General features: G+C 42.6%; 1 protein-coding gene across 1 annotated transcript in view; it reads right to left on the bottom strand.

Moving 5' to 3' along the window:
- The window catches only part of MAP3K5 (mitogen-activated protein kinase kinase kinase 5), a 213,220-nt gene extending 205,970 nt beyond the window's left edge, over positions 1–7,250 (bottom strand). Inside the window, exon 1 of the mRNA XM_065931283.1 lies at positions 6,530–7,250. Within this exon, the coding sequence (XP_065787355.1) occupies positions 6,530–6,953 (424 nt within the window). The 5' untranslated portion in view covers positions 6,954–7,250. The remainder of the gene's footprint in view (positions 1–6,529) is intronic.
- Positions 7,251–23,587: the final 16,337 nt, after the last annotated feature.

The following is a 23,587-nucleotide window of genomic DNA, read 5'->3' as shown; positions in this document are numbered from 1 at the left end:
AGGTTGGCTCTGCTAGGATTTCTAGTAGGAGACTCTAAGAACATTTAAATTTTTTCTCCTCTCTTCTCTGTCTCCTAAGAAGACTGCCACAAGGTAGCCTGGATTCTGTATCTTTTCGTTTTTATGTTTTCTTCAGAAAAAAAAAATAAAATAAAACACATTAAGATGTTAGGAACTCACTTTAAAGTTTTTTTGGTACAATTTGACAAGACTTTAAAAATCAGCTTTGCCTCACTCATACCGTCTCTCCTTCTGTAATAATCTGACACATCTTTTGATGAGTTCCTTAAGTCAACATCTGCAGCCAGAGATAAAAGCCAATATATAAAAACAACGAAAGCAGTCAGTGTATTTGAATCATCAGTGGATTTTAAAATAACTTATCATTTTGCTCTGCTTTCCTAGTTTTCTTTTATGCCACTAAGAAAACTTGCAAATCGAACTTTGCTCCCTGAAAATAAGGGCAATCTTTCTTAAACAAAGCCAGTTTCCCCACTTAACTATATCCAGTTTATAGGAAGGCGAGGCGGTTTTCTTCAAGATGTACCTTTCCCAAGGCTGTTGGTGATTGGTTTCTTCCTGATACCCACAGAGCTGTAGTTCCTGCAACACTGTCCACTCCCACCTCACTTATTACAGTCTCAACTCTCATCCTGCCTCGGGCAGAGTGGGATGCTGCTCGAAGGGAACACTTGGGACAACTACTTGCAAAGCAGAACCAGTTGGTACCTGTTGGTGGAGACTCGCATATTCGTTGGGCTTTGTGCTTGTCGATCCCCCACTGCTCCACAAAGAAGCAGTAAACCAGTTTTATCCTGCAAACCAGAAACAGGAACTGAACGGGCTGCTAACCAGGCCTCCAAAACAGGAAGCAGGGGACAGTCCCCGTAGCCGCCGGAGGGGAACTAACTCGAAGCAGAGGACTCCCAGAAGGCTGGCAGCAGCCAAGGCCACTGGTGAGACAAGGCCAAGTTGTGTGCCTATAATTAGGCTTCACCTAGAGGTGGAACCGACTGTAATTCAACTGACGACTCTCTGAAGCAGACCAAAGGTGACCAAGTTGAGCCAAGGAGCCAGGAGCCTGGGAAGCAAGATCAGTGATGACAATCTGCACTTGACTATTTGGGGTAAGAAACGAGTGCTCTACAAACAAATGTACTTTGTGTTTTGGAGTCTTCTTTCTAGCTGTGCTTTTTGCAATTTTCTAGTAAAATCCTTTTGGAAAAATTTTAATTTTGCCTCCAAGAAAGCAAGAGGAGGCATAATGTTCTGCCCTCCCACAGGGTGGACAAGGATATGCCAGCCAAAAACATGAGCATGGCTCCACTGGGATAATTTTTTTTAACCCCTTCCTAAACTAGACCTTTTTTTTTTAATGAGTTTGCCGACATTTGCTCTTTTGTAATTCTCTAAGGTTGTTCCTTGGTTGAAGAAAGACTGACTGAAAGTGGGAAGGCGCTGTAGGTGGTCTAGATCAGAGCTTCTCAAACACCATTCTGTTGACTGGCATCATAGAGTTTTTAATCTATAATAAAATAGAGTTTCACCATAATAATAGAGTTTCACCATCATGGTGAAATGGGAAAAAGAATAACAAATAATGCATTTTCCCATATATTTACTGTTTGTAAAAAGCTATTCTTTAAGATTATGTTTCACTAATTTAACATTAAAAAAATGTCTTTTTAAGAAATAGTGGCAGTGGTTGGCTGGTTGTTGAGTTTTCTTTTTCTTTTTAATATCCTTACTTGGAAAAATAAAATAACAAATTCATGTCAGTCTTCAATTTTTTAAAAACCAGCTCATGGGAATCACTATTTAGGAAATACTGACACCACCTTCTCTCTCCAAGTATATGAGATAGTATAGATAAAAGCCTCACTAGATTTAAAAGCAGAAGATGCAGAAGTGGGCTGGAAGACTCTCAGGAACTTCTCATTCTGAGATATACAGGATACAAAGGTTATGTTTGCATTGTTTTGTTATCAAATAAGATTGGAAGTCCTAGGGAGCTGTGCTGGAAGCAAGTGAAACCAAACCCAGAAAGTTCAGATGCCTGTCCAGTGACATGGCCAAATAGGAGACTGTTATCACAAGCAAGACGGGAACACTACACCCATGAAAATATAAAGGCTAAATTCTTAAAATTTTGACCTGCATATGTTTCCTTCCTGTTCCCCACTTGCTGCTACTGGGTGATAGGCTGAGTAAGAGATTGCAATCTACAGAGAGCCTGCCTAAGAGAAAGGCCAGGGGATACAATGGTAGTTGGGGGGGGGGGGGGGATGCAGTGTGGAGGCAGGGAAGGGGGAAGCAGGCAGCCATCCAACTGTGAGCCCCCTGAGAAGGAGTGAGGTGGCCGTGAACAGAACACTGTCCCTGGGTTCTTACATCAGCTGGGATTCAAGGACCATAAACAGGTTTGGAGGGGATGAAGGTGAAAGTGTTCCTGGATCCCCTGTTGGCATCGCTTCCTCCTTCACTGAACATCCTTCTTCCTCCCTCACTGTCCAGCCTCCCTCTTCTCCCCAAAGCTTCCCAAGCCTTCCTTTGTCCCCTGCCTCACCACAGCCTCTCCTTCCAACACCACCAATCCAAAGTGATACTCCTACATCCAGCCAAGATGCTACCAGAACCTAGGTGAGCACAAGTTATCAATTCTAACTCAGGGCAAGTTGGACTCAAAGTCTCAGTTTTAGGTTGGCCAGCAACACAATTTTACTGCTTAAATAGACAAAGGAGCTCCAGACTTCAAGTTCACTGAGTTAAGGAGTGTTCTTGGCTAGACCCAAATCTAACCACCATCGATAATACTGTTTCTAAGAAAAAGTGTGCTTCTGGTTCTAAGCAGCAACCTTAAATCATTTAGGCTGAATGAATGAATATAACTCCTTTAAGGTTCAGTTTTCTCATAAACAAGTAGGGGAATAGTAAAGTCTATCCCAGCTATACTTTGCAAAAGTACTGTTCATTTTTAAAAAAAAATTTGAGTCCCTGCCATTTAGGGCCTGTCTACCTCACTGGAATAGCTCTGCATCACTAACATCTGTATCACTGACATCTGTATCACTGACATCTCTTAGCTTTTCTAGAAATTTACTGTCTACAAGACAGGGGCCTGGGAAGGGGTGTTATTAGCCTGTCAACTGACATCTCTGAGTGCTAGTCTTATATATATGATGAATTTTCATAAAATCTTGGATAGAACACTAGTTTCAGGATGGAAATGAAAGAATGACAAAAGTAGTCAAAGAACAAACTTGATTATAGTTGAACAATAATCAAATAGGAAAACTCAGTGAAAACCTGTAACTGCAATCTATGCTTTAGAAAACTCCCATACACATAGAGAGCAGAAGCTTATAAAAATGTAATCAAACTACTTCAACACCAACATTCTATTTTAAATGTTGAGGCCCTTGCTAAATCCTCCTTGTTTACCGTTCTATCTCAGGTTAGGGGGGCACCTCTGACCCACCCTTCTTCCAGTTTGATTCTAGAGGCTATTTCCTGGAAGCCCAAGGCATTCCATAAGGACTCTCAGAACCAGGAATCAGCACTTGAATCTGTGCTGCTCACCAACCCTGAGCTCCTGGGGATGACAACATTATACATACAAGCAGTTCATTCATCTCTATGAAGTGATTCCTTTTTAAATCAACACTGTTATAATTTTAAAGTACAGAATTTAGGGCTGGAGGGAATCTCAGAGACCAGTTATTACAACCCTTCTCTGAGATTTTAAATGACTTGCTCCAGATTAGAGAAGAACCAAGATCGTGAAATCCAGAATCCAGATCGTGAAACTCTTGTTCACATGCTTAGCACACCTTGCTGCCTTCTTTTGCAAACTCATAGGATTACATGAGAGAATCCTAGAAATTTAGTTTCATTTCCCCTCTCCCCCTCCATCCCTGGTCCAATTGTTTAGGCCACTGAAGGAGACAAAGGATCTCACTCACAATTACATGGTTCAGAGCAGAGCCAGGATGAAGACTGTGACCAGACTAGAGGGATAAAGTTCTTCCCACTATGTCATAACGATTCAACTTTCAAGTGGCAGTACTAGATGTAGAGAAGAGGTCAGCAAGGGGCCAAAACCTTACCAGGCCTGTTTTTGCAAGGCCTGCAAGCTAGGAATGGTTTTTCTATTTTTTACATGGTTGAGAAAAAAAAGAAAAATCAGAAGAATATCACTTTGTGAATAATATGATATAAATTTCATAAATCTGACAACATTCATTAACAAAGTTTTGTTGGAATACAGCCAGGATGATTTATTTAGGTCCTCTTTATGGCTCCTCTTGAGTAACACCTGCAGAACTGAGGAGGTGTGAGAGACACCTCCAGCGAAATCTAAAACGTTTATGCCATCTGGCTCTTTACAGAGGACAAGCAAGTGCTCTCTTAGAAATCAGAAGTCAAGTTCTACTGTTGTTCACCTTGGCCTCCCTTGGTTTAGAAAAACAAAACCGATACCATTTTCATTCTGTCACCTCCTCAACGTTTTCTTGCTCAACGAGAGACCTGAGGGTTCAGGTCACAGGCAGAGGTGAAACTGGGGCCTGCCTAGGTTGAGCTCAGCAGTGGGATGGACCAGAGCTGGCCTGGAAACACTGGTCTCCCTAGAGCGCGTCCTCCTCTCCACTATTCCACATTGCACACGATGGCTCACAATATCCCCGCCAGCTCTCCATCACGAGTTCGATGCTTCCCGTTCTTAATTCTGAGGATAAATCAGTACAGCTAAATGGAGGTAGCAAGGGTGAATCCAGACCTTTTACAGTCAGGCACCCAAAGTGGGACCCTCCAATGACCAGTTATTACTCATGACCTTGAGCCAGTGAAGAAGCTCCTCCATTACTGATGATGGTTTTCTCATCTAAAGAAGGTAGCTAAATACTTCCCTCACAGGCTTGCTTGGAGGATTAAATGAGATACAGTTCAAATGTCTGGTACCGTCTAGTCTTTCTCTCTCCCTTTCCCAGAGATAGTTTCTGGAGAATAAACATTACGTGAAGTTTGTTAGGAAAGTCTTTCAAATTAGCTTAAAGATCATTTTTATAAAAAAATACCCAAACTATCAAAGCAATAAAAATAGGTTTAGCACTTCATTGGGTGTTTTCCTCATATATCTTTCAGTTCTTTGAAGCTTTTTCCAAATTATAATCCAAAAATAAAAATGCTGTAATTTTTAGAAATGCTATATTTATGTAATTTTTATAGCAAGTCACACAAAGACCCAAGCTAAACTATATTCTACCCATGTCCAGTTATGAAGACTAATACTGTAAAATATACCAGAACCAGAAAGTCCTAGTTTATTTAATCTGGCTTCCTTCACATGAAGTTCTTCTTGTTCTTAAAATATTCAGTTTTGGCTAAATTCCAAGGCTGACGTAAGCCTACTTCAGGTGTGCTGAAAAGACTGAAGAGAATCAGAACTGGAAACAAGATTGGAATATAAAACCTTCTATGTGATCACAGTGCAAGAAACTTATTGTCTGAAAGCACCGTTAAATAAAATTTTATGCCCACACTTACAAAAAAATAAATATGTATATGTTCTCAACATTGGTTGTACAGGGTGCTAAAGGTTAATTTCAATAACATGCTTTTATCTCTAACATTTGCTAACAGATAGCAAATTGCTTCAGTCACTTGAATTGCAATGACACTTTCTGAAATCTGTGGCTGAAAATATTTTTTTCATGAATTACTCTAACAGTCACTTTAGTGGGCACACTTTAATGGCCAATCTAACTTAGCTATTAAAACTGGGTATCAGCGTTTTACATAATGTTAAATTATATACTTGCCAGCCCATCGGGGGTATATGGAGTCATAAAAAACAGACTCTGCTCTTCACCAAAATTCCAACAGAGATATCACGCAAGCTTACTGTCAAGTTACAAAAGTTGCTTTTGAAAGTAATTACTTGAAAATTCAAAGTGGTAAGAGGTGGGAAATCAAGCCACCAAACTTCAGGGAAAGGGAGTTGGGAAGATCGTGACATAACATGCAAATTCATACAGATCCGCTCTGCGTGCAGCTGGCTGCGTGGCACAAGTCAGAATTTCTGTACTCTCAAAAGTACACGGAAAAAAATGAGGACATCTTCTAAAACAGGCACAGGTATATATAGAAGGAAAATGTGGGCCAAACCTAACAGGAGAGAAACCAAAACACTGGATAGAGCAGGGCTGACTGGGACAAAAAACTCGCAGTGCAGGCGAACCGAAGTTCTTCCAGAGGACCACACGCACCCCGCGACTCCCAGCGCGGGCCGGCGGCCGGCGGCCGGGTGATCAGACTCTCCGCCCCGAGCTGCGAGCGACCCGCGCAGTCACGCAGCGCCGCTCGCTGCCCCTAAGGTGGGGCAAGAAGTAAATAAGTGAGATGCTCGATTGCTGCCCAGAAACTGATCGATTTTTCTTATGGGGGCGGGGGGAGGGGGAACAACAGCTTTCCCCCTGCGGTGGCCCCTGACCGCGGAGGCTGGGGCCCTGCACTGTAAAATCGCACGCACCTGCATTGTAAAATCGGTCCAGCACCGCAGTTTCCCCAAAGTCCAGTTTCCCAAAATGCAGGGTCTCCAGGGCGGCGCCCACCGTCTCGCACGCCTCCCGCAGGCACTGCAGGGCCTCGCTCTCGGCCACCACCAGCTGCCCCTGGCTCGCCTCGTTGATGACATAGGCCACCGTGGTCCGTCGGCCGCCTCCGCCCCCAGAGTTGCCCCGGCACCGGGTGGCGCTGCTCCCGGAGGTGGCACTGGGACAGCCGGCGCCGGGAGCGGCGGCACTCTCCACGTTCCAGAAGCTGCCCGGTGGCGGCGGTGGCAGCTGGTTCTCCTCGTCCTCGGCCGCCGTCGCCGCTCCTCCCCTCCGGTAGCTGCCGCCCTCGGCGAAGGGTGGCACGGAGAAAGTGATGCCCTCGCCCGCCTCCGCGCTCATCTCTCCCGGCCGGGCTGCCGCGGCGGCGTCGCCCGCCCAGACGCACCGTCTGGCCAGCCACAGCTCGGGGCTGCTCCGCGCGCGCCGGGCTAAGCAGCTGCCATCCCGCGTCGCGCCTTCCGCGCCGCGCCGCCGCCTCCTCTCCGGCGCCCTCTCCCCCGAAGGGACGCCGCTGCCCGGCGGCGGCTCGCCCCTCCTCGGCGCCTCCGTGGCCGCGCCGCTCGCCCGCTGCAGGGTGTAGAGTACACGGGGTGGGGAGCCGGGCTGAGCGGGAAGGGACCGCGCTTCCTTTTCTTGGCCGGCCGACAAGTAGGCTCGCGAACCTGCTGCGCGGTGCAGCTCAAGGGCGCCGCTCTCGGGGTGCGGTGCGCCCTGGCCACCCGGGAGCGCGGTCCCGGCTCCTTCCGTGCCGGGCGCCCTGGGAGGGGCCGGGGAGGGCGCCCTCTGGGTGGGGAGCTACCTGGCCAGCACCTCGCGGGCGGGCAGACTCCCTGGACCGCGTCCCGGAACAGCGGCAGCGGCCGCCGAAAGGATCCGCCTCCTTCCTCGGCGGCAGCTCCCCTTCATCGGCTCTATTTCCTCCTCCTGCCCCGGCCGCGTTCTCTTCCGATCGCCGCGGCCGCTTCGTCCCGGCACCAGCCCGGCCGCTCGAGTCTCGCCGCTCCTTGCAGCCGCTCGCCCGGTCCGCCACCGGCTTTTTGCCGCCCACTCGTCGCGGCCCCGAAAGTCTGGGCCCGCCCCGGGGGAGGGCGCTGCTGGGAAGCTCGAGTCCGGACGAAACCGACCGCGTCGCGGCTCCCGGACCGCAGCCCAGCCCGGAGCACCGCGCGAGGCCAAGGTTCTCCTCCGTCACCCACTGGGCTCCCCACCCAAGACAACCCGGAGTCGGCAAAAGCCCGGAGCGCACGCGACTATAGGATGGAGCAAAAAATAAAGTCTCTCTTGCGAATACTCGGGTCTTCTCAGTCAGCGCCGGGAGGCACGCGCCACGTTCCCCGTGACCACGGCGCCCTCCTCCGGCCGGTGCCGGCCTAGCTCCGCCGTGCGGTCGGGGCCCCTGTGCGGCGCGGGGAGCAAGAGGGCCGCGTGGGGAGGCCCGCGTGGCGCAGGGCCCAAGGATTTTAACTACGGTTCTGCAGGCGGCCTCAACTGGAGAGTGGTTTATCGGTGACAGTGGCTCTCCGGAAGTGGCAGGCTGAATTTATAGGGTCTGCCCCTGGTCCTGGAGAAGGAAATGGCAACCCACTCCAGTATTCTTGCCTGGAGAATTCCGTGGACAGAGGAGCCTGGTGGGCTGCCGTCTATGGGGTCGCACAGAGTCGGATACGACTGAAGCGACTGAGCAGCAGCAGTAGCCCCTGGTACTTTACGTTTGCAAGTTTTCAATAGCTCTGCTATCGTGAATAATTGATTAGCTCCAAGTGCTGAACGGTATAGCATTTGCATTCCCATTTGAGTTCATAAAACTTCCCCCAACGCACCGTATACTTATTTGAGATAGAAAACCGGTTCTATCCTGGCCTTGGCAAATCATCATCTATCTGCCAGATGAAAGAGGGAAATTAAGCAATTACTTCAGCTTTTTAAAAATTGCACTGGGGGTGGGGGTGGGGAGCGGGGAATGCCTGGCTTGCTTAAGAGCAATCAAAGCGTATCTACTTATTTGGGAAGTAAAAACATATGTGCAAGTTCTCAGAGAACTTCTCCAGAATGCTATAACTTTAGGAGAACCAGTGGAACCTACAGTGAAATTAAGTAACAGGTTTGGATTTTCCATCTCCAGTAACAGAGATGAATAAGTTCTATGAAAAAGGTAGAAGAATACTGCAAATTACATGCAAGCTAGGCGGGAAGAGGGGCTTCCTTGGTGGGTCAGTGGGGAAGAATCCATCTGCCCGTGCAGGAGTGGTGGGTTCTGTCCCTGAGTGGGTAAGAAGGAAATGGCAACCCACTCCAGTATTCTTGCCTGGGAAATCCCATGGACAGAGGAGCTTGGCAAGCTACAGTCCCTGGGGTTGCAAGTATCAGACATGACTTAGCGACTAAACAAGAGCGGGGAAGGAGGATAAAACAGTTGAGCAGGAAAGGGTTAAAAGAAAAAAGGAAATAATGTGGGGAAACACCGACCAGCTGAACAACTGTATCTGCACAATTGTATCCTCAATGAAGTCAAGTGACCTTAGCTTTTTCTAGAGATTTGTAAAATGATGGAAGTAAACTTCTAGTAAGACAGCTGAAATCTATGTGATCCACATCTGCTTTGAACTTTATGCCATAGGAAAATAGATATTTAGTGAATCGCTGATCATACAGAAACAAAACATGGGTGGATTACTAATAAATATATATCTTTAATATTTCCAACAACTTGTCAAACCTCCAAACTTCTGTGAAAGTATGCAGTCCTCTACCCCATCCTGACCCAAAACAGAAAATGCAGGAGAGTCTTTGAGACCATATCTGGAAAATTAGAATGCCCAAATTCTCAAATAGCATTTGACTACACAAATAAGAGTATTCATAAAGCTGTTTTCTAAAAACCATAATTTCTAGACTATGTCACCTTTGCTTCCCTTCCAGATTTTTTCAGAGCTACCATTCCCACACAGTTAGTTTCACTTTGGTCACTTTGTTTTATTTAGAATTGATTTAATATCTTCAAAGATGTGACTGATTACTGGCACCTAAACTCCAATACAATGCTGGAAGAGAAAGCAGTTCTTGGTCTAAGGCTCTCCCACCTAAACGGGCATGGTTTAGCTGATTAACCTTACACAACCTGTTTTAGACGAATCCAGAAGAAATTTTCATTTTTATAGCTGATAAAAGTGTTTAAATTCAAATGGTTCAGTTCACAACTCAAATTGAATCCTGTGTGTAGGCAGGGACACCATGCCGAGGGCATGGGTGTGGTGCTGAAATGCCCACAGCCTTAAGTTTGCCATGCATGCCTCAGGGTGTGTGGGTCTGGAGGAATGAAAGCCTTTTTCTAGTCGGATCACCCAGAAGGTGATTTTTGCAATTCATCTGTATATAAGGAGCAGGTTTTCTAATCCAGAAGCACATCTAACATGGTAGTGGTGGACAGGAGAGAAATCATTGCCTGGCTTGGGCTTCCAGGTTTGCTCTTGAAGAGATAAAAGGGAAAACTTTAAATCTGAAATGGACAAGTGCTCGGGTCTGGTGCACTGGGAGGACCCAGAGGACTCGGGTGGAGAGGGAGGTGGGAGGAGGGATCTGGATGGGGAATACATGTAAATCCATGGCTGATTCATGTCAATGTATGACAAAACCCACTGCAATGTTGTGAAGTAATTAGCCTCCAACTAATTAAAAAAAAAAAACAAACCTGAAATGGCCAGGTGTCTTCTAGCTAACTTAGCTTTTACTTTAGGTGACAGATTTGCCCCTTTCTCTGCATCCTCAGGTAGATAAGAAGGAATATTATATACTCTTAATTCCAAAAAGTATTAAATGCTATGTACAAAGCAAGGTAAATATAATTTTAAAGTATCAGAAATGAACAAGGAAGCTAGTAAAAGGTATCAAGCAGCTAGGATAAATTAAAATTTTGATTGCTAAATTTAGCTCTGTGTTTTGAGTGTCAAAAAGAAAACACATAAAAGTACATAAAAATATACTTAAAACACATGTGTACATAAAAGTACACATATTCATATGAAGAGTCAAGTCTTAATCTGGCATGGAATTCTATAAAGACTTTATTATATAGACTCTGATATGGAGGACAATGGGCAATAAAATGCAGTTGAATATACTTGTAACAAGTATATATGTTCTTCAAACTTAGATTTAATATTTTTAAAGCCAAGGTCATAATATTAAATATTAATTCAGTGAAGGCATTTCAGAGGAATATGTCAGATACAATGCTTTCTAGTTATATTAACTTAAAAAAAGAGGAATTGGGGGGATTATATTGTTTATTGCAAGCTCACAAATTGGTGTCCTGCATCAGGGACAAAGAGAATTCAAGGAAATAGAGAAGTAACATATTGTTTAGATCCTTACCACAAATAGAGGCCTCCTTGGAAGTTCTTGGCAAAGATTAAACCATACTGAATGAATGATAGAATATCATGAATAGTCTGTAACATCTTTATTTTTTAATTTTTAAAACTTATTTTGGCCTTACTGAACATGTGGGATCTTAGTTCCCTGACCAGGGATCAAACCCATGCCCCTTGTGGCAGAAGCATAGAGCTAGAACTACTGGACTATCAGGGAATTCCCCTGTGACATCTTTACACTTAAAAAAGGCATGGGAGCCTGAGTCTGAGATGAAGGATCTTGCAGACCATTAAGCTACATGTATTTTCTCTGAATCAGTACAAACTCCTAAGCACAGCTGTTTCCGTAATTATGATACACTGGGAAAATTCTCTGTGTTCAATGGCCCTCAGACTCACACTTCCACCTCAGCAGTCACATATCAGTCTAACTCCACCCTGTGCCCTAAATCTCTGGTGTCATTAAGAAACTGAAAACTTCAGAAAGCAGATTGGCAGCTGTGATGTATAATACAGAACATTTCAGGAAAAAAAAAAAAAAAAAAGCATGGCAGCAGAACTGAAGTTTACTAGTTGAAATTATATCCTCATTCAGAATCTATCACACTTCCACTTAGAGATTATCCTTGGGACACCTTTGAGAACACCTACACATAAGGTAAAAATTTTTCCTGAAAAAGAGCTAGAGAAATATAGAGGAGAGATTTCTGCTTCTGATTATGACCAGTTTAGCTAATACTGATCAACCCTCTCACTAGAGAAAACTAAGAATGCTGGACAAAATTTAAAATAGAGGCTATCAAAGAACTAATGAGAGAATGAGGAGCTATCAGACCAGATTCTCGAAGAAAGGACAAGGATTCAGAGGGTGTGCCTACAGTTGGGGCTGCTTTTGGCCTGACAATTTTTATGAACCTGAATTAGGCAACTGGGAGGCCGAACTACATTTTTGACATGTGGTAGGGTTCAAAAAAAGCAAGGATGATATAGTTTAGAAGTAGGTGTGAACCGGACATAAAATGACACTTTCATGGCTAACAACTCTTCCTCCAGGTATCTGAGCAACCCAGGAAAAAAATCGCAAACCCTGAAACTGAATTAAGAAAATTCCAGGCATTCAACAAACAAAATTCACTCCAGAGGAAGATGACACTATCCTGGCCTGTGAATTACTAATATAAGATCCATGGATGTAGACAAGCATTTGAACGCATGGAAGAGTAGTAGGGTAGGAGCAAGAACCTGAATCCAATCCTGCCTCAGCGCCCTGTTCCTGAGTTCTTCTCTAGATCCACTCTCCATTCGTATCTGCATAGTCTCTGCCTCCGGAGGCTAACCTGTATGAATTAAATCAATGGGCTTCCTTGATTTCTGTTTACCAACTGGGTTTGGTCAATGGGAAGTCCAGGCAGGGGATCTGAAGAAGGACAGATATCGTGACTCATGAGTTATGTCAGGCTGGCCATATTGCTCAATAGGAAGTCATTGCTCTTCTCAAGGTGGCAGATCCTACAGGAAGTACACGGTTTCATACTTGTCCCTCACCTTGTCACCTTGTCCTTTGACACCTAGAAATGATGATGGCTCTGAAGCTGCTAGCTCCGAGTTTCTGCACAGCTCTTTAAAGCTTCTCTATAACTCCTCTGCACCTTTGCAGTTAGTCTTTTTGTAAATAAAGCCACCTCAAATTGTCTTGGAAACAAACCGAGATCATTCTGTCATTTTTGAGACTGCACCCAAGTACTGCATTTTGGACTCTTATTGACTATGAGGGCTACTCCATTCCTTCTAAGAGATTCTTGCCCACTGTAGTAGATATAATTGTCATCAGAACTAAATTCACCCATTCTCATCCATTTTACTTCACTGATTCCTAAAATGTCAATGTTTACTCTCCCTTGGACAACAAGGAGATCAAACCAGTCAATCCTAAAAGAAATCAACCCTGACTATCCATTGGAAGAATTGATGCTGAAGGTGAAGCCCCAATACTTTGACCACCTGCTGCAAAGAGCTGATTCATTGGAAAATACCCTGATGCTGGGAAAGAATTGAAGACAGGAGAAGAAAGGGGAGACAGAGAATGAGATGGTTGAATGGCCTACTAACTCAATGGACATAAGTTTGAGCAAACTCCAGGAGATAGAGGAGGACAGGGAAGCCTGGCATGCTGTAGTCCATGGGGTTGAAAAGAGTTGGACACAATTTAGCAACTGAACTTGCATCCTGCTGAGACTCTACTAATTACCATGAGCTTTTAGAAGTTGGAAAACTGATGTAACTTCTTTAAGTTTATTTCTTCATCCATAAAAAAGTACTGCTGCTGCTGCTGCTAAGTCACGTCAGTCATGTCCAACTCTGTGCAACCCCATAGACGGCAGCCCACCAGGCTCCTCCATCCCTGGGATTCTCCAGGCAAGAACACTGGAGTGGGTCACCAGTGCCTTCTCCGTAAAAAGAGTGCTGAATTAGGTTAAACTGAAACTCCTTTAAAGCTCTAATATGCTGTGTTTAAATATTCAGTTAGGATACCAGTTCTTCTACCAAAGTGAAATGTGTAAAGAATGAAAATGCTACTGGGTAACCAGACAGTGGATGAGGGAATGTTATCTTTATAGAAATATTTCATATAATACATATAGAGTCTAAGGTGGTTAGAATTTTCACCATTTTGCAACTCAGTAAATTTGGATTCAGGTACGGATGATCAATAGTTACTAATATCCCTAAGGGAGAGATAACCAGAATTATGTGCTTCCTGATAGAAAAACAGACTACCAATTATGAGGTAATCATACCAAAAACAGTAGGTGTGATTCTCATCAAAACCCCAGAATCCGAAGCTGAGATTCAAAAGCTAATTCCAAGAAATACATAGAACCGTAAAGCAGGTTAAAATACTCAGGAGATGCAGTGAGTAAAATCTAGATAGTGAAGAAATCTACAATCAAAGGACTCATTTTAATTTTTGCATAATAAGTTACTTCCACTGTAACTGATGCCAAGTTTATTTTCTAGTAATAACATGATCAAATGTGTCTTAGAGCCATTTCCATTTGGAAAAATAATAAGTGCCCATCTCACCATGCTAACTGCTTTATACCCATATCTCACATTTTTATGATAAGGACTCCAGGAACCCAGAGGGAAAAGGTTACCCGATGTCAGATAAGTGAAGTGAAGTAGTGAAAGTGTTAGTTGCTCAGTCATGTCCAACTCTTTGCAACTACTTGGACTGCAGCCTGCCATGCTCCTCTGTCCGTGGGATTCTCCAGGCCAGAATACTGGAGTGAGTAGACAATCCCTTCTCCAGGGAATCTTCCTGACTCAGGGATCGAACCCTGATCTCCTGTATAGCGGGCAGATGCTTTACCATTGAGCCACCAGGGAAGGCCCCAATGTCAGATAAGGAGTTAGTAACAAGACCAGGGTTCCAGTATAGAGCTTGCGCTCTTTATTGTAATGGGAGGATGAGACCATCACGTCACATCTGCTTTTTTCATTGTGATGTGAGGACCAGTTCATTTTGCAACTCAATGAATTTGGATTCAGATACGGATGATCAATAGTTACTAATATCACTAAAGGAGAGATAACCAGATCTATCAGGTGCCTCCTGATAGAAACATAGGCCACCAGTTAAGAGGTAATCATATCAAAAACAGTAGGCATGCATAATATAACCAGTTCGTTTGACAGCTGCATAAAGTTTAAAAGAAGAAGGCTGAGAAGTTAAGACAGTCTATCTGTCAAATTTAAATACTAAAATATCACGTCAAAAGACCATTCTTACTTCTTGTTCTGGAAGCTGTGTACAGTATCTGTATTTCCAAACTTCTCCCTTCCAAGCCAGGGAGTGTGAAGTCTTGAGAAATAATTTGAGGTTAGTCCACAAGGGTGAATGTGGTTTGTCTGCATCTGTTTGATGCCTCTGTTTTGTCTTGATGTTTGCCATTTATTTCATAAATAATGCCAATTTATTTTAATACAAAATCATGTTTTGAATTTCTTAATTCTCCAGGAAAAAATCTATAGTCCTGGAAAATGAACTTGGTTTCTTCCCTTATCCAACAGCTTCTGACTCTCTCTCTCCATCCATTTCAGCAAACACCAGGAGCAGTGGTTCTTAGCCACAGGTGCAGATCAGATCTAACTAAGGACTTGTACACAAATAAAGACCCTTCACCGAACCCCCACCCCCCACCCCCAGAGATGTAATTTAAATAAGTTTAAGCACAGGACACCTTCAATATACCTATAGGATTTGATAAAGCAATTTTGCTTACTACTACTACTAGAATTAGAATACATGTCTGATATGACAGTTGTTCAGAAACCAGTACGGAAACTGAGGCTGAGGCTAGATTTTGAAGCATCTTCAAGAAAGTTAAGTTCAATTTCACTGAACTTAAGAACTATAAGAAAAGGAGACATTCAAGGGTTTTAGGCAGGCCCTTCTGTCCATGGGATTCTCCAGGCAAGAATACTGGAGAAGGTTGCCATGCAGCTTTCTAACCCAGAGATTGAACCAGTGTCTCTTAGGTCTCCTGAGTTGTCAGGCAGGTTCTTTACCACCCACATCACCTGGGAAGCCCATAAGGAAAGGAGACAATCAAGGGTTTTAAGCAGAGTAGTAATACAATCCTATCATTATTTTAGAAAGAAAACTGTGGCTCAACGGAGACGTTTAGGCCTGTACCTAAACCCAAAAGGAAATTAAGATGCTTCTGGAATATTTCAAGCCTGGTCTTAGGAAGGAGCAGTGATCTTGCAGCATCTCAGGTCTCCTCAGGCTGGAATGATTTTTGATATAATCATTGAAATGCTTCTTTTAAAAGTATAGTTGTCAACATTTTTGTTTCTATTTCTGTCCTAGTAAGTTATAGCAGTTTTCAAAAAGAAAGGCCAGGTTTTGCTCCATGCTGACAAGTGTCCAGTCATGTTCGACTCTTTGCAACCCCCATGGGCTGTAGCCCGCCAGTCTCTTCTTTCCATGGGATTTCCCAGGCAAGAATACTGGAGCGGGTTGCTATTTCCTTCTCCAATTGCTCCATATCCCACCCACGCATTCACTGTTTCCCAGGCTGTCACTGTGTCTCCTTCTTCCCTCATTTTGACTACAATTCTCACTGTTAAAGGCATCTCTTTAATATAATTTAGATAAACAAATCATGGCAAATACAGAGAGCCACAATAAGACCTTTTGTGTAAGCTTTGGAAACCCAACTCTGACTACCGAAACCAAAAAATGAATTTTTTGTGAGGATATTAGAACTCATGCATCAATGCCAGGTTGGCATCCAGGTTCAGAAAAGATCGAAACCAAGAACCCTCAAAGGCCAGGAGCTATAGCTGAGGTCACTCCACCAGAGTAATGGCTGTGACTATGTCCTAAGTAGTCACAGCTATTTTCTGTGACGTAAGGCTTCTAAAATTAATAGTACTGCTTCTTGAATAAATAGATAAATCAATGAAACAGAATAGAAAATCCATAAATAGATCAAATTACATAGGAAAATTTAGTATAAGAAACAGACTTTTAGAGTACTGGATCAAAGGGACTTTGCAAGAGTGGTGTTGGAGTAACTACAAAGCCATATGGAAAAGATAAAATTAGACTCATTTCCCATACCGTACACCAAGAAAAATTCCGTTTGGATATAAGATCTAATTATAAAAAATGAACATGGAGGAGGCTCAGAAGTAAATGGTATTTTTGAAGTCCAAGGAATAAAGAAATCCTCTGGAATGTCAAACTTCGTATGTCAACTTATCTGGCTGAATATAATCCAGACCAGAGAAAGATGTTTGCAAGTGTTTAAGCCCCTATTTTAAAATAGAACTTTTTTGCTGCAAGTTCTTTTTTATTGTAAACTTGATAAAGAGATAAAATATGAAAAAAAATGAAACTATATAAGCACTCAATAAATTTGTGTGTGTGTGCGTGTGCTAAGTTGCTTCAGTCATGTCTGACTCTTTGCGACCTTATGGACTATAGCCCAACAGGGTCCTCTGTCCCTGGGCTTCTCCAGGCTAGAATACTGGAGTGGGTTGCCATGCCCTTCTCCAGGGGATCTTCCTGACCCAGGGATTGAACCTGTGTCTCCTGTGGCTCCTGCATTGCAGGCAAATTCTTTACTGCTGAGCCCCTGGGGGAGACCTTCAAAAAATATATGGGTATATTCTTTTCAACTTAGGAGCAAGGAAAACTTTTCGGACTATGACTCAAAATTTAAAAACTACAGAGGAAAAACACATAAACTTGATAACATAAAAATAAAAAGTCTTCATATGGAAAGTGATGTCACAAACCAAAAAGATGAATAGCAAACTAGGAAAAAATATCTGCAGCTGAGAGCACAGCCCTTAAAATGAGTTTCTAAAAATAGAGACCAAAAGTCCTATAGAAAAGTGAGCTATAGAAAGCTACAGGCAATTTATAAATATGGAAATACATGTGTCTTTTACCATATAAAAAGATACTCAACCTCATTCATAATGAGATAAATGCAAATTCAAATTATACGAGTATTCCGTTTTTCAGTTACTGACTTCAGGCTAAGTTGCTTCAGTCATGTCCGACTCTTTGCGATCCTATGGACTGTAGCCCGCCTGGGTCCTCTGTCCAGGGGATTCTCCAGGCAAGAATACTGGAGTGGGTTACCATTGCCTCCTCCAGGGTATCTTCCCAACCTAAAGATCGAACCAGCATCTCTTATGTCTCCTGCATTGGCAGGTGGGTTCTTTACCACTAGCGCCATCATTATTTACTATGTTGCCAAAAATCAAAAACTTTCACAACACACTTTGTTGGTGACACTATAAAAGGGGGGGGGGCGGCACTCATTCACTTCTGGTGGAATGAAACAATGGTAAAATATATCTGCAGAGGGAAATTTGGCAGTATCTAGCAAAAGTGTATATCCACTTACCCTTGGCCTGCATGAGTGTACTAAATGGCCTCAGTCATGTCTGACTCTGCAACCCTATGGGCTGTAGCCCACCAGGCTTCTATGTCCATGGGATTCTCCAGGCAAGAATACTGGTAATCCAGTTTCTAAAAATGTATCCCAAGGTTACATTGGTGAAATTATGAAAGACATTTTTACAAGGCAGTTCATTTTAGTACTGTTTGTGTGTGTGTGTGTGTGCTAAGTTGCTTCAGACACATCTGACTCTTTGCGACCCTATGAACCGCAGCCCTCCAGGCTCCTCTCATGGTATTCTCCAAGCAAGAATACTGGACTGATTTCCCATGCCCTCCTCTTGGGGATCTTCCCAACCGAGGGATCTAAGCAGCATTTCTTTTTTTTTTTTTTTCCTTTCATTTATTTTTATTAGTTGGAGGCTAATTACTTTACAATATTGTAGTGGGTTTTGCCATACATTGACATGAATCAGCCATGGATTTACATGTGCTCCCCATCCCGATCCCCCCTCCCACCTCCCTCCCCATCCCATCCCTCTGGGTCTTCCCAGTGCACCAGCCCCGAGCACTTGTCTCATGCATCCAACCTGGGCTGGTGGTCTGTTTCACACTTGATAGTATACATGTTTCAATGCTATTCTCTCAGATCAACCCACCCTCGCCTTCTCCTGCAGAGTCCAAAAGTCTGTTCTATACATCTGTGTCTCTTTTTCTGTCCTGCATATAGGGTTATTGTTACCATCTTTTCAAATTCCATATATATGCATTAGTATACTGTATTTTGGTACTATAGTGGTGTTTATCATTCTGGCTTACTCCACTCTGTATAATGGGCAGCCATTAAAAAGAATACATTTGAATCAGTTCTTTACTCCCTGTAGTTTCAGGTATTTGACGACAAGCAGTACACGAATTGGAACCCTGAAAAAAGGGCAATGAATGAGGTGACTTTTCTGTCAGAAAGCATTTTCTGTACAGTAATGTACAGAAGGAGGAAGGAGAACTTCAACAGACTCCCAGTATCTTAATATGAAGATAAAAAGATTGGAATTTGAGGAGGCTTACATGGTTAGAATGTGAAGATGTATCTGAGAGGAAAAAGCTATACAGAGAAAGAATTCTAGAAATCTGCATAGAAGACACTAACTTTGTCTTAACTGAGCTTAGAAATAAGAAAGTTCTCCCATAAGTAGATTTATTTATTTATTAAGATGGTAACTGCTGCTGCTGCTGCTAAGTCACTTCAGTCATGTCCGACTCTGTGCGACCCCATAGACGGCAGCCCACCAGGCTCCCTGTCCCTGGGATTCTCCAGGCAAGAACACTGGAGTGGGTTGCCATTTCCTTTTCCAATGTGTGAAAGTGAAAAGTGAAAGTGAAGTCGCTCAGTCGTGTCTGACTCTTAGCGACCCCATGGACTGCAGCCTACCAGGCTCCTCCATCCATGGAATTTTCCAGGCAAGGGTACTGGAGTGGGGTGCCATTGCCTTCTCCAATAAGAAGGTAACTACTTGTCAGAAAAAGGTTGATATCCTCCAAAGAAATATAACAAAAATATAACACTCAGGAAGCTAGAACAAAGTGAAAAGTAAAGTCTGATGCTGTAGAGAACAATACTGCATAGGAACCTGAACTGTTAGGTTCATGAATCAAGGTAAATTGGAAGTGGTCACATAGGAGATGGCAAGCGTGAACATTGACATTTTAGGAACCAGTGAAATAATATGGATGGGAATAGGTGAATTTAACTCAGATGCCCATTATATCTATTACTGTAGGCAAGAATCTCTTAGAAGAAATGGAGTAGCCCTCAAAACAGTCCTCAAAACAAGAGTCCGAAATGAAGTACCTGAATGCCATCTCAAAAACAACAGAATGACCTTGGTTTGTTTTCAAGGCAAACCATTCAACATCACACTAATCCAAGTCTATGCCCCAACCGCTTACACTGAAGAGGCTGAAGCTGAACAGTTTAGACCTACAAGACATTCTAGAACTAACACAAAAAATGTCCTTTTTACCATGTGTGTGTGCTCAGTTGCTTCAGGCATGTCTGACTCTTTGCGACCCCATGGACTGTAGCCTGCCAAGCTCCTCTGTCCATGGGATTTTACAAGCAAGAATACTGGAGTGGGTTGCCATCGCCTCCTCTAGGGGATCTTCCTGAACCAAGAATCAAACCTGTGTCTCCTGCAGCTCCTGCATTACAGGTGTATTCTTTACCACTGAGCCACCAGGGAAGTCTCCTTTTTATTATAGGGGATTGGAAATGCAAAAGTAGGAAGTCCAAAAATACATGGAGTTACACGTAAGTTTGGCCTTGAAATACAAAAAGTAGTGCAAAGGCTAACACAGTTTTGCCACAGGAAGAACACTGATCATAGCAAACACCCTCTACCAACAACACAAGAGATGACTCTACATATGGACATCACCAGATGGTCAATACCAAAATCAGATTGATTATATTCTTTGTAGCTGAAGATGGAGAAGCTCTATATAGTCAACAAAAACAAGACCTGGAGCGGACCATGGCTCAGATTGTGAGCTCCTTATTGCAAAATTCAGGCTTAAATTGAAGAAAGCAAGGAATACCACTAGACCATTCAGGCATGATCTAAATCAAATCCCTTATGATTATACAATGGAGGTGATGAATAGATTCAAGGGATTAGATCTGGTGGACGTAGTGGCTGAAGAACTACGGACAGAGGTTCATAACATTGCACAGGAAGTGGTAACCAAAACCATTGCAAAGAAAAAGAAATGCAAGAAGGCAAAGCGGTTGTCTGAGGAGGTCTTACAAATAGCTGAGAAAAGAAAAAAAAGCAAAAGGCAAAGGAGAAAAGGAAAGATATACTCAACTGAATGCAGAGTTCTAATGAATAGCAAGGAGAGATAAGAAAGCATCCTTAAGTAAACAATGCAAAGAAATAGAGGAAAACAAGAGAATGGAAAAGACTAGAGATCTCTTGAAGAAAAGCCTTTGACTGTGTGAATGGCAACAAACTGTGGAAAATTCTCAGAGATAAGAATACCAGACAACCTTACCTGCCTCCTAAGAAACCTGTATGCAGGACAAGAAGCAACAATTAGAACCAGACACATAACAACTGAATGGTTCAAAATTGGGAAAGAAGTATGACAAGACTGTATATTGTCACTCTGCTTATTTAACTTCTGTGCAGAGTACATCATGGGAAACGCCGGGCTGGATGAATTGCAAGCTGGAATCAAGATTGCCGGGAGAAATATCAATAACCTCAGATATGCAGATGATACCACTATAATGGCAGAAAACAAAGAGAAACTAAAGAGCTTCTTTCTTGATGAGGGTGGAAGAGGAAAAAAGAAAGAGGGTGAAAAAGCTGGCTTAAAACTCAACATTCAAAAAATGAAGATCATGGCATCCGGTCCCATCACTTCATGGCAAATAGATGGGGAAAAAGTGGAAGGAGTGACAGATTTTATTTTCTTGGGCTCCAAAATCACTATGGACGGTGACTGCAGCCACGAAATTAAAAAGACTCTTGGTCCTTGGAAGAAGAGCTATGACAAACATAGACAGCATATTAAAAAGCAGAGACATCACTTTGTCAAAAAAGGTCCATGTATTCAAAGCTGTGGTTTTTCTAGGAGTCATGTATGGATATGAGATTTGGACCACAAAGAAGGCTGAATGCCGTAGAATTGATGCTTTTGAATTGTGGTGCTGGAGAAGATTCTTGAGAGTCCCTTGGACTGCAAGGAGATCAAACTAGTCAATCCTAAAGGGAATCAATCCTGAATATTCATTGGAAGGACTGATGCTACAGCTGAAACTCCAATTCTTTGGGCACTTGATGCAAAGAGCCAACTCATTGGAAAAGACGTTGATGCTGGGAAAATTTAAGGGCAGGAGAAGAGGGTGACAGAGGCTGAGATGGTTGGATGGCATCACTGGATCAATGGACATGAATTTGAGCAATCTCTGGGAGATACTGAAGAAAAGGGAATCCTGATGTGCTGCAGTCCATGGGATCACAGAGTCGGACATGATTTAGCAATTGAACAACAACAAACTAGAACAAGTTATATTTAGCAACTTATCAAAACTTGCCAGACAAACAAAGGAAAAAAATCAGTTGCAGCAATAGACACAGAAATGGCAGAGATAGTGCAATCATTGAAGACATTGAAACAGGTATTATAAATATGCATAACTGCTTAAGAATACAAAAGAAACGTGGGTGAGCATAGTGAGGATAAAATGGAAGATACAATAAACAACAAAACTGACTTTCCAGAGAAGAAAAATAGAATTAAAATTAGTGGACTTCTCTGCCAGTCCAGTGGCTTAGACTCTTTGCTTCCAAAGCAGGGGCACCGGGTTCCATGCTTGGTAGAGAACTAGATCCCACATGCCGCAAGTAGGAGCTGGTATTCGGCAGCTAAAGATCTCACAGGTTTCAGCTAAAAGATTCCGCATGCTGTAACAAAGACCTGGGGTAGTCAAATAAATTAATTAATTAATTAATATATTTTAAAAAATTAAGATTAAATTGAATGGGATTAATGGCAAATTGGATAATACTGAAGAAAAGATGAGTGAACTTGAAGTAATAGGAAGTGCATTTATCCAAAATGAAGCAGAGAAAAAAAGTCTGAAAAGAAAACAAAACCAGTAGAGTTTAGTGATCTGTGGAATCTTGAATGATCTAAAACATATACAATTTGAGTCTCAGAACTGTTAAAGGGGAGTTTTCAGGTGAAAGCTTTTAAAAATCACTTTTCCCTTTCATGAGCTACAAGTCTCCTTCTTTAAAATGACATATCAGGTTTTTGTCATGTTATGTGTTATTGTTATATTTTAACAGTATAGTTTGTGGGATGTCCCTTGTGGTCCAGAGGTTAAGACTCCGCGCTCACAATTCAGAGGACATGGGTCCGATACCTGGCCACAGGCTGCCACTAAAGATCCCACATGCTACAACTAAGACCCAGTGCAACCAAGTAAACAAATATATATATTTTTTAAATTACAGTTTGTAGAAATCTAAATGATTTTCTTAGTAATATCTTGACCCAGTACCAATTATAATCTTTCATTTCCAGTGGGATAATCAAAGTTTATCTTGATATCTTGGAATTCTATATGAATAGCAAAGATGGATATATGTAAAGGATAGGTGGCCCTTGAGATAATCTGAAATCCTCTTTTGATGTAGGAACCAAAATGTCATATATATTTCAACTGGGTTTATTTTAATTAAAGATAACTAATCTCTAGTATAGAATTCTATTTTAATAAATACAAATATTTTTGTCTTAATGATTTGTGAACTAAAACCTACAAAAGTCAATCAAGAAGAATTTGTTTAAATCACATTTTATTTAGATAATAACATTTAATGAAGTTGATCATTGTGACGATTAATTTTATGTTTCAATCGACTAGGCTATAGTGACTAGTTGTTTGAGCAAGCCCAAGTCTAGACATTGCTATGACAGTATTGTGTAGAATGATTAAAATTTGCAATAGCTGACTTTAAATGGATTACCAACCATAACATGGGTGGGCCTCATCCAATCAGTTGTAGGCTTTTAAAACCCAGATTGAGGCTTCCTGGAAAAAGAATTCTGCCCTAAGATTGAAACATAGTTTCTAACCTGCCCCATGTATAGATAGATAGATA

Source organism: Muntiacus reevesi, chromosome 3, assembly GCF_963930625.1.
Source record: "Muntiacus reevesi chromosome 3, mMunRee1.1, whole genome shotgun sequence".
Taxonomy (NCBI): domain Eukaryota; kingdom Metazoa; phylum Chordata; class Mammalia; order Artiodactyla; family Cervidae; genus Muntiacus; species Muntiacus reevesi.
This window is presented reverse-complemented; position numbering and strand designations above follow the sequence as displayed.